This window comes from Oncorhynchus tshawytscha, linkage group LG17 (assembly GCF_018296145.1).
Source record: "Oncorhynchus tshawytscha isolate Ot180627B linkage group LG17, Otsh_v2.0, whole genome shotgun sequence".
Taxonomy (NCBI): Eukaryota; Metazoa; Chordata; class Actinopteri; order Salmoniformes; family Salmonidae; genus Oncorhynchus; species Oncorhynchus tshawytscha.
The window spans coordinates 22495217-22506311 of NC_056445.1; the positions used below are offsets into that span (position 1 = coordinate 22495217).

Below are 11095 nucleotides of genomic sequence, written 5' to 3' on the forward strand. Positions count from 1 at the left end.
TCCCAAGTGGTGAATGCTGAGGAGTCGAAGAGAAGGGCTATCACGTGCGCTGCTGTTACGATAGAAGTGTTTACACTTCCTGTTTGGGTTGGGTCGTAGGTAATCTCGGAAAACCCAGATTTGTGTCCGTTTTGACGGAACATTGAGGGGGTTCGATTCATCCTGTCCGGGCGCCCGTGTAGGCGTATTTCGCTTCGGCTGAAAATGTATTGCATTCGATTTGGAACCGGGCTGCCTCCCATGTGTGTACCGGGTGCCCCGATCAAAGGTCAGGGCGAAATCGCCTCAAAACAAAAGTGACGTAGGGCTAATTAAGCACGTATAGTAATTAACAAGGATTATGTGTTTACCCATGTAAAATGGACTACTTTTGATAAAAACGCGTTATGTGCATGCCATCCCAATAAAAACTAGTTAGGCAATTCTACAATTTTATGGATAAGATTGTTATGTTTGTGGACGATGCCTTGACAAAATGACCGACTGGTGGAGATTACTATTCAATTCGAGAATGGAACGCCTCCCTCCCCGCTTTCGCCCAATTACGTTACTGGTTCATGCCCGGTGCTCCGCGTGTCAGCATAATCGAATCTGCCCATTGGTAACATTGTAGAATGAGAAACCATGTCTATCTGCGACGTTCGTGGCTCTGTTAGATTGATTGACCCCCCCAAAAAATATCCATGATTGTGGACATTTGTAATAGACCAACAGGTAGTAATTTAATATAGTTTACAACCAACTATGTTAACATCCAAACTATATTTTACAACGTCAGTTAGTTACTTCAGGTATGATATTAATTCATAACATACAGTAGATAATGTTACCCTTATCTTTTCTTCCACTTCTAGGCGGATTCATTTTCTTCCTCAAAATCCTTCCTACAAATGGAATTCAAGTCATTGCTGATCCTCCATTTTAGTTTTTAATCATTGTTTTTCCCCATCGTAGACAGCTTGGTCTGCTACCAAGAGCTTTCAGCAATTGTTGTTACTGGAACACTCACACACAGTGGAGAAGTCAACACACAAAAAGTATTTTATAAAAGCAGTGAATTGAGTCATCCAAGTCCACACAGAAGAGAAACTACACTATTGCCTCAATCAGCACAATGCTATGTGATTGTCCACTTAGTCCCGTATTTAATGTACAGCCTTTGATGTCCTGCTGTTGACGAAGTCTGCTTTCTTATATCCAGCCAACCAAATGATGAGGAAAAGCAACACAGATTAATTAAAAACTATTGTCACCACACAAAATGTTTCTTATCCTTTGAGGTTATACTGTGTATGGGGCCTTATCTTCCTATAGGCCCTGTGGAGCTCTGAGTGGCTCCACATGCTGTGTAGTAGGATGCAGGCTGCCTGGCCAGCCCTGGTGGGACCAAACCTAAAGGGACACAAGGTTACGGTCATTGGACATAAAATGAACAGCATAAAGCAAGGAGAAGAGGTTTAACAGATTCAAATAAATTCCCTCCAATCCAACTCATAATGTTCAGGAATAATACAGTGCATTTTAAGGCCGTCTGCAGTCCTTGCATAGCATCAACCAACAGTGCCACATCGACTGTGCAGTCGGGCATCAGATTACTATGTACAGTATATCATGTGGTTAGTGGACATGTTAAATCCAGACAATGTAGTCAGCCTGGAACGCAGCCGTGGTCTTCAGAAGCTACCCACTGTCCTTTGCGCTGATGTTGATGATCTTGGGCAGCGCCCCGTGGTTGACGATGGCCCTGACGTGCTGTGTCTCATCCTGGCTCAGGTTAATGAGGATGTGGCACAGGGACACAGTCACCTCTGTAGGCAGGTCTGTGCTCGTGTCGGAGTTGGGTAACATGACCACCAGCTGTGGCAACAACTGTTTGACTACAGAGAGAGTGGAACGCTTCGTGAGAGATTGATTTTCTACAGCAGCAGGTTTATGCTGCTGTGCTTTTACATACACTTACAAGTCTAAAGACAAATACTTTGTGGGACTTATGTAGGACTAAAACAATGCAGTTGATGAGTCAATTCACAGCTCACCAATGTGAGCGTGAAGCTCTCTGTAGCGTGAGATGTTACATCGCAGGGACACAGCAGTCTTCTTCACAACCATCCCTCCTTCCTGGAGCATCTTCATGGCCTGGAGTAGACCACTCTCCCGCTGTACTATGGTGTGGACGATGGCCTGGGATACCTGCCCAAACATAGCCATGAGTCCAACATCATCAACTGACAGTCAATATAGTAATGCATAATATAGTAGTCACATCAATTTAATACTTACCATACAGTCAAGTCATGACAACATAATAGATGTGTGGCTGTATTGTAGTTATTCCAAATCAAACCCATGGGAAAATCAATTCCACACTCCCAGAAGTGTACATAGCCCATAGAAATAGGATCAAAGATCTGTGATATAGCCTTACCAGGCCGTTCCCAGCTGTGATGTTCTGTAGGGCTCCGATGGCAGCCTCCTGGGTGTAGGGACAGATGCTGTGTGCCATGATTGACAGGTACATGCGCACTGTGATGGCGCTCCACAGCCACTCCATCCCACAGGGACTACCCTTCTCCTCCAGCAGAGGGCACTTTGGTTCAAGACGCTATAGGACCAAAACAACCTAAAAACTTTGAATTAATGGGCTTCCTGTTAACTCCCAGATTTCACATACATTTTCAATTAACGTGTATAAGGCTTTTAATAAATACATTTGTCAAAGAAAACCGGGCTTAAAGAGTTCGTTCAAAACATATGCTTTACCACTTACCAAGGCGGATTATCCATAACATAGGAATTGCTCATTTTCTTTAGTGGTAATAACTTACTTATAACCAGATATAAACAGTGCATGTCAAGTACATAAGGGCCACAAAGATGATAACAGCCACAACATAGAGGTCATGGGAGCCTACCTGGATGATTTTGGCACTGCGGGAGCCGAAACAGCCGGGGGTCTTGTTCTTTGGAGCCAGGTTGAGTCGAGACTCGCTGGCATACTTCTGTGGAAGCTCCACCTGGTAGGAGAGATTGTGTAGGATGCACACACAGTTCTCTGTGGACTGTGGGAGGAAAGAAGTGGTTCTGATCAGGGGACTATGATTTTAAGATCAAACATTCTGCAGATGTCTGTTGCACAAAAATTCAATTGGAGAATAGAGCTGGTTCATGATTTTCTCTATATTTAACACTAAAAGGAGAGATTAATAAGTTGTTCTAGAGACATAAATTAATCAAATAGGCAAAAAGTCTTATTTAATTTCCCTGTGTCTATTTATTCCAGCTACAAATGTTCAGTAATGCTTGTACGAAAATAAACAAGTGAACACTTTGCACAAAACGGATGTAGTAGACCACTGAGTCAATAAGGTTCTCACACTGCTGCATGGCTGTTCTCCCTTCTGGACCAGCCGAGCTTATGTTCCTGACAACAACAATGACAGGTTGTCATTATCGCCACTAGGCAACAACAAAAGCATTCTTTACATTCCAGACATTGGCCAAACTGGCTAAATATCTATCCTAGCTGTTGGCCGGATGAGCCAAATGTTTATGTAACGGAGAGATATTTGGAGTATTTTAAAAAGGTTCTGTTGTCTGCAGTTAAAGCCATTAGAATACGTCATTGTAATAAAATGTCTATGCGTTGAGAGATAGCAACATGTATTTCAAGCACAAAGGAAACATAAGAAAAAGAGTAACATGAGTTAATCTTTCACTTTAATTTCAACCACTTGTCAATGAGTCAACTGTTCCACTTCCTTTTAGATGAAGTCTGCACATAGAGAAAAAAAACATGACAGTTGCCTCAATACATGTGACCAAATGGTCATTATTTATTCCTAAACATTCTGCAGTGTTTTTGTTAACGTCAAGCCAAATACAGTAACATTAGTGATGACCCAAGGTTATGGCTGTGAGTTGGAGTGTTGGAGCGTTGGACTAGTAACCGGAAGGTTGCAAGTTCAAACCCCCGAGCTGACAAGGTACAAATCTGTGGTTCTGCCCCTGTTCCTAACAGTTAACCCACTGTTCCTCATTGAAAAGAAGAATTCGTTCTTCATGACTTGCCTGGTTAAATAAAAAAGTTTTTGTTTTAAATCAGGCCAAAGACGGAGGAATTTACACAAGTCTCAGCGTTACACAAGTCAATGGTTGCCAGGGCTTGATAGCACCAGCCTATATGGATTCAGAGGTTTCAACTCTACTAGAGCCACTAAGAGGGAGAGGGCTCCATTAATAATTTAGTCCCGGACTGTTTTCAGTTGTATCGGTTGCTAGGCAAAAGCAAAACACTCCTTGTTATACCATGTTGCGTTTGTCAGGTGGTATATTTGTGCCAAACCAAATCAATGGCAGTCGGTTCAACAGGAACACAAGGTATGCAGGATATTGTTTTCAGCGCATTGCTGCTCCATCGAGGTGATGCTGCCTAGGCAGAAGTCATCATGCCTGTTTTGCCAGGTAGAAAGGAGTAACAGGATGATGATGGCCTTTGAGGAACCTCACAGTTCTCACTCATGGCGAGGAGGCTGTCAGAGATAAATATAATAATCTTGACAAAGCCTTGTGAGATGTAACACTGTGGTGAGAGATGGATTGGACATGAACCGCCTGGGTCACCGTATAATAATCAGCGCCTTAAGTATTCACACCCCTCGACTCTTTCCACATTTTGTTGAGTTAGAATACATTTAAAATGAATTCAATTGAGATTGTGTCACTGATCTACACACAATACCCTGTAATGTTAAAGTGGAATTATGTTTTTAGCCATGTTTAGAAATGAATTCAAAATGAAAAGCTGAAATGTCTTGAGTCAATAAGTAGTCAACCCTTTAACGGCAAGCCTAAATAAGTTCAAGAGTACAAATGTGCTTAAGTCACATACTAAAGTAGCATGGACTCACTGTGTGCAATAATATTGATTAACATGATTATTTTAATGACTACACCTTCTCTGTACCCCACACATACAATTATCTGTATGGTCCCGCAGAGAATTTCAAAGATTGAACGAAAATGACCAGGAAAGTTGCTTTTTGTTGCCAATGCCTCGCGAATAGCACCTATTGGTAGATGGGTAAAAAAAGACATTGAATATCACTTTGAGCATATTGAAGTTATTAATTACACTTTGGATGGTTCTTGAGTGGCCTAGTTACAGTTTTGACTTAAATCAGCTTGAAAATCTATGAGGAGACTATAAAATGGCTGTCTAGCAATCATCAACAACCAATTTGAATTGGAATTTTTTTCCATTAATAAGTAGGCAAATATTGTACAATGCAGGTGTGCAAAGCTCTTAAGAGATTTACAGAGAAATACTCACAGCCAAAGGTGATTCTAACATGTATTGACTCAGAGGGTTGAATACTTATCTAATCAAGATATATTAGTGTTTTATAGTGCAATATTATCTTTTTTTTAATCTTCCACTTTGACAGAGTATTGTGTAGATTGTTGAATAAAAAAATAAGACATCCGTTTTAATCCCACTTTGTAACAACAAAATGTGGAAAAAGTCAAGGGGTGTGAATACCTTCTGAAAGCACTGTATACCATTTAGCAGAAGCTTTAACCAAAGCGACTTACAGTCATGCATGCATACATTTTACATACGGATGGACCCAGGAATCGAACCCACTGTCCTGGCTTTGAAATACACCACGCTCTACCAACTAAGCTACAGAGGACCATCAATCAAGAAATTATTTCATGATCATTCCAAACATAACTACTATACCCCTTTCTGCATCCCACTGCCTAGTGTCTATCCCAGGCTGCCCTAAGATGGATCCCTAGAAATACTTGACCACAGATACTACATAGGTCAGTGTCAAACACACAAATGGCCAATAAACGCCTTTGTCCAGACCAGACGACCTACCGGAGGCAGCCAGTGGCGTTGTAAAAGGTGTCTGGGTCAGCCAGCATGCCATCTTTGGGGTTCTCCCCCTCAGACAGGCCTGAGCAGGGCACCAGTACAGAAGTGGTCAGGATCTCCAGGGCCTCTTTGGAGAGATGCTCCTTCAGCAGGTCATGGGAGGATAGGTTCCACAACAGCCCTGTGGAACATGTTTCATACTTAGGTTACTACTGTGTCATTACCATTTTACCCTGTAAGTTCATTTCAATCACATATTCACAAAGCGTCTCAGAATAAGAGTGCTGATCTAGGATCAGCCCCCCATTCATTGTGATTTAAACGGCTAAACTGATCCTAGATCAGCTCACCTGCTCTGAGGCACTTGTGAATACGCGCCCTGGTCATTAATAAAGTTCTAGGACGATTTCTTTCAGATCTACATGAGCAGGTGTTCAAACTATGCAGTGAGCTGCCGCCGGGTCTCTATGTCGCGACTTCTCCTGAGCAGACACAGTGCAGGGGCCACGCCCTCGTTGTCCTTCACCTCCATCTTGTTCTCGCTGCTCTCGAAGACAACGTTTCAGAGCGCCCCCGCCACTATGCGCTCCAGCTTCTCGCTGTCGCTCTGCAGCAGTTTGATCAGCCTGGGTATACCGTGAAGGTAGAACACCTGGGGACAGACAGGAAGAGATCTTCATCTACCCTGGTTTCCTATGAAGAGTGAGCTCAACATGAATTTCTCATGCAAATCACCCACATAATCTCAATATAAATTGAAGGGTAAATACCCCTACCAATCCAATTATTTGAAAATAGCACATACTGTATAGTCAACATCAGCTGTATTGTAGGCCTCCAGCCTGGGAACCTTTAACCTTAATTGAGCGGCCAAGTCAACCGCTGCAAATCAAGTCGGTACTGGTACCTTGTGTATATAGCCAAGTTATCCTTACGCATTGTGCATTTATTACTACTTTTGTATTATTTCTCTATTTTCTTTCTCTGCATTGTTGGGAAGAGCCTGAAAGTAAGCATTTCACTGTTAGTCTACGTGCATGTGACAAATTACATTTGATTTGAGTTGTTGAGAACTAAATTAATTGCCAGATGTAATCAACTACAGGTTTGTGTAGAACACATAAGCCATCTTACAGCGCAGTGACTTCATTCACGTCTGTCTGCTGGATCTCTGGCTCCGCCGCCGCCCTCATCTGGCCCATGTCCACCTCCATGCTGACCAGCGAGGCCGGGTACGAGCGAGGCCATTTGGCTCCCACATGCTTCTGGTTCTTCCTCCCCACCTGGCCCAGCCAGGCCAGGCCCTCTGCTCTCTGGGTAGCATTGAATGACCCATAGCCTGTTTGTCTCCTCGCCCCCCTTTGAACCTCCATCAGGTAGGGGCTGTTGTCGGTGCGAATCGCAGGGCTGCTGCACAGGAATGAGTGGTCTGCAGAGAGGGGCTGAGGCCCTCGAGTCTGTCTGAGGGACTGGCCCCAGTGGTAGTTGCCGCCGTTAGCCATGGGGTGCGTCCTTGTGCTACGGGCCACTTCCGAATGGGCATAACGTCGCATCAAGTCTGTCCCGTACGACCGCTCCTCTGAAGTCCATCATGGGCGGCTGGCTAGGGCCGGGGAGGGTGCAGGTTCCAAAACGGAGTTTCCCGTAAGCCAGATGGGAGCGAGGTAACTCAGGGCTGGTGACTGGGGTCAAATCCACCCTCTTAGGTGGACTTCTTATATTCTCCTTGAAAGACGACAGGCTGCTGAAGTCCCTGCCTCCAATCTGGCCCAAAGATGATTGTGTCTACATGGAAAGGTGAAAAGCAGAGGTTGCCCCGTTTCAGAAGGCTCACAACTGAATCAACCATAAAGACATTTCTGGTAATAATGCTAAAACATCTGTGTAAAGCTGTTGCATTTAATTGGACACAGTCTTGATGACTCAAAGCAACACAAAAGGTTTAGGGAAAAAGATCATACAAAATGCTCTCTCTGATGTCTGAATAACCACTGTTGTTTGTATTGTTACATCATCCCGTATTGTGTGTTTTAAAGCCACACTTTAGGTTTCCTCTATGAATAATAAAAGCTATTATTCAATAAAATGCAGTTCCATCCATTTGTCTATGTGAGATGATATAATTTCAGCGTTTGGTAGAACAGACAAAGGGGTGATAAATATGTCAAGTGTGTCAGGAGGAAAGGCTTTGTCACATTTTTGAGATGGTATCTAACACTCTCTGCCCTATGGGCTTGGGGCTTACAATAGAGATGGGTATCTAACACTCTCTGCCCTATGGGCTTGGGGCTTACAATAGAGATGGGTATCTAACACTCTCTGCCCTATGGGCTTGGGGCTTACAATAGAGATGGGTATCTAACACTCTCTGCCCTATGGGCTTGGGGCTTACAATAGAGATGGGTATCTAACACTCTCTGCCCTATGGGCTTGGGGCTTACAATAGAGATGGGTATCTAACACTCTCTGCCCTATGGGCTTGGGGCTTACAATAGAGATGGGTATCTAACACTCTCTGCCCTATGGGCTTGGGGCTTACAATAGAGATGGGTATCTAACACTCTCTGCCCTATGGGCTTGGGGCTTACAATAGAGATGGGTATCTAACACTCTCTGCCCTATGGGCTTGGGGCTTACAATAGAGATGGGTATCTAACACTCTCTGCCCTATGGGCTTGGGGCTTACAATAGAGATGGGTATCTAACACTCTCTGCCCTATGGGCTTGGGGCTTACAATAGAGATGGGTATCTAACACTCTCTGCCCTATGGGCTTGGGGCTTACAATAGAGATGGGTATATAACACTCTCTGCCCTATGGGCTTGGGGCTTACAATAGAGATGGGTATCTAACACTCTCTGCCCTGTGGGCTTGGGGATTACAATAGAGATGGGTATCTAACACTCTCTGCCCTATGGGCTTGGGGATTACAATAGAGATGGGTATCTAACACTCTCTGCCCTATGGGCTTGGGGATTACAATAGAGATGGGTATCTAACACTCTCTGCCCTATGGGCTTGGGGATTACAATAGAGATGGGTATCTAACACTCTCTGCCCTATGGGCTTGGGGCTTACAATAGAGATGGGTATCTAACACTCTCTGCCCTATGGGCTTGGGGATTACAATAGAGATGGGTATCTAACACTCTCTGCCCTATGGGCTTGGGGATTACAATAGAGATGGGTATCTAACACTCTCTGCCCTGTGGGCTTGGGGATTACAATAGAGATGGGTATCTAACACTCTCTGCCCTATGGGCTTGGGGCTTACAATAGAGATGGGTATCTAACACTCTCTGCCCTATGGGCTTGGGGCTTACAATAGAGATGGGTATCTAACACTCTCTGCCCTATGGGCTTGGGGATTACAATAGAGATGGGTATCTAACACTCTCTGCCCTATGGGCTTGGGGATTACAATAGAGATGGGTATCTAACACTCTCTGCCCTATGGGCTTGGGGCTTACAATAGAGATGGGTATCTAACACTCTCTGCCCTATGGGTTTGGGGATTACAATAGAGATGGGTATCTAACACTCTCTGCCCTATGGGCTTGGGGCTTACAATAGAGATGGGTATCTAACACTCTCTGCCCTATGGGCTTGGGGCTTACAATAGCTGCACATCCCGGAGACTATCCAATTCGTTTTTTATTCAAACCATATGGGCGGTACATTCAAAACCAAAGCAGCCCACAGTTTATTTTAGGGGCAATAGATAGATACCATCTCATTTTCCTGCTGTTTCTTGTGAAGTTCATCACCTCGGTAACCCACTAAATAGGGAATTCAAGTTTAAAAAAATAAAAATTAACACACTTCACGTAACCTCCAGACACATTGCCATGTAGGGTGAAGTCCCTTGCTCCGGTGTTGAATCGCGTAGCTGTTCATTCTAACATTCAGGCTCTCTGATGAACTAAAGCACCTGTGACTGTGGATAGTGTGTATATTAAAGGACTGGCCTTACCTTCATGTTTGACAAGATAATTGGATGGCTTTCTGGATAGTTGAAGACTACCTGAAAGATACACCACATGTGTTCTGAAGGATCATGCCATCTCGCCAATTCCCTAATTACCATCTGGATGCACGCCCTCTCCTATTGGAAAGGTAAATGGGGAGGACTGCAAATACAGCAGACTAGAGGAGATTGAATATAATAGTTTGCTGACATGATTGCAAACATCATGACAAAGAATTTGACACCAATGACCAGGCCTGCATGTCCATTCGGTTTCATCTGGTTTCGATCCGTCCTGTATTTCCTGGTAGACTATGCCGAAACAGTTTTACCCCCCAATCATCAACTTCTGATTCCCTTGGCGATTTCAATAGGCTAATCTTGCAGACCTTGTTTCTTCGTACAGACTCAATGAAAAACACATTTTAGATTACCATTTTACCATTGGACGTTGTCTTTTTGCCCTTACGAGCAAGTGTGAGCTGCACTTGTTGCTGAACACGAAAACTCCGGTCGTTTGAATGGGTATATGTATAATCCTCTGGTGGTAATACCAAACTCGTGTCATCTGCGTCAAGTGTGAAGGAGTCTAGTGTAGGTAAAACCAATTTATTAAATTGCGACTCTTCCATGATTCCGTAGCTCTCCAAACGTGTAATTCCATAACATAGCCCGCAGATTCATCAAAAGTGTCACTATCGTCCTTTCCCGACCCGTTCATATACAGTGAAGTACTCGGGTGAGTCTGTTCCAGTGCAAGTGAGACAGTTGAGTTCATTGTCACTGTGGTGTGGTCTGTATTAGTCGACACCTGTAATATAATTTTATAAATAAGGAAGCGAGGACATTCTCTGGCAAATAGCAACCCTTGTAGATCCGGGATGGGCAACTGGCACCCTCCCCTTTATAGGCCCGCGGATAACTCTCCCACCAACCACTTTTTTTTAGGATCTGTCAGGGTTTCAATTTACTGTTGATAGTTGGACTATTAGAAAATACAATATGCTATTTCAAAATGTGGTTGTGCATCAGCAGTTTTTCTCTTATGTCAGTTACTGACTGTCACTCACTTAGTTCATATCAGCAAAACTTTTTTAGATTGGTTTGTTAGTCTAGCGCCCAGCTATCTAATCATGTTCGAATTATCGACCGGCCCCCATTGATCATCAGATATCATATAAAAAACTTCAAACATGTCTACACCCTATGGCAAAATGTAAAAACATTGCAGGAAATTGTCTGTA

The 11095-nt window shown here is 43.7% G+C and overlaps 1 protein-coding gene across 5 annotated transcripts; it reads right to left on the bottom strand.

The window, feature by feature from the left end:
* Window positions 1-909: 909 nt before the first annotated feature.
* On the bottom strand, window positions 910-10727 carry LOC112234254 (plakophilin-2-like). 5 transcript variants are annotated; one of them, XM_042300438.1, is made up of 10 exons: window positions 10294-10727; window positions 9858-9908; window positions 7019-7669; window positions 6235-6536; window positions 5888-6065; window positions 2913-3059; window positions 2426-2602; window positions 2037-2190; window positions 1689-1877; window positions 910-1392 (listed from the first exon to the last, which is right to left on the bottom strand). In XM_042300438.1, the coding sequence occupies exons 7-10, from the start codon at window positions 2549-2551 to the stop codon at window positions 1301-1303; spliced, it is 561 nt and encodes a 186-aa protein (XP_042156372.1). In that variant the 5' UTR covers window positions 2552-2602; window positions 2913-3059; window positions 5888-6065; window positions 6235-6536; window positions 7019-7669; window positions 9858-9908; window positions 10294-10727; the 3' UTR covers window positions 910-1300. The 5 variants fall into 5 exon arrangements, with proteins under 5 accessions (XP_042156372.1, XP_042156373.1, XP_042156369.1 ...); XM_042300439.1 differs by having other exon boundaries at window positions 6411-6536; window positions 9858-10727; XM_042300435.1 differs by having other exon boundaries at window positions 6307-6536; window positions 9858-10727.
* Between the last annotated feature and the right edge of the window lie 368 nt (window positions 10728-11095).

Excerpts from the sequence above, each read along its gene's own strand:
- LOC112234254 (XM_042300438.1), bottom strand. The coding sequence starts at position 2,551 with ATGGAGTGGCTGTGGAGCGCCATCACAGTGCGCATGTACCTGTCAATC. Across the intron at positions 1,878-2,036 it reads AGAGCTTCACGCTCACATTG|TCAAACAGTTGTTGCCACAG; the intron begins GTGAGCTGTGAA and ends CTCTCTCTGTAG. Across the intron at positions 1,393-1,688 it reads CAACATCAGCGCAAAGGACA|GTTTGGTCCCACCAGGGCTG; the intron begins GTGGGTAGCTTC and ends GTGTCCCTTTAG.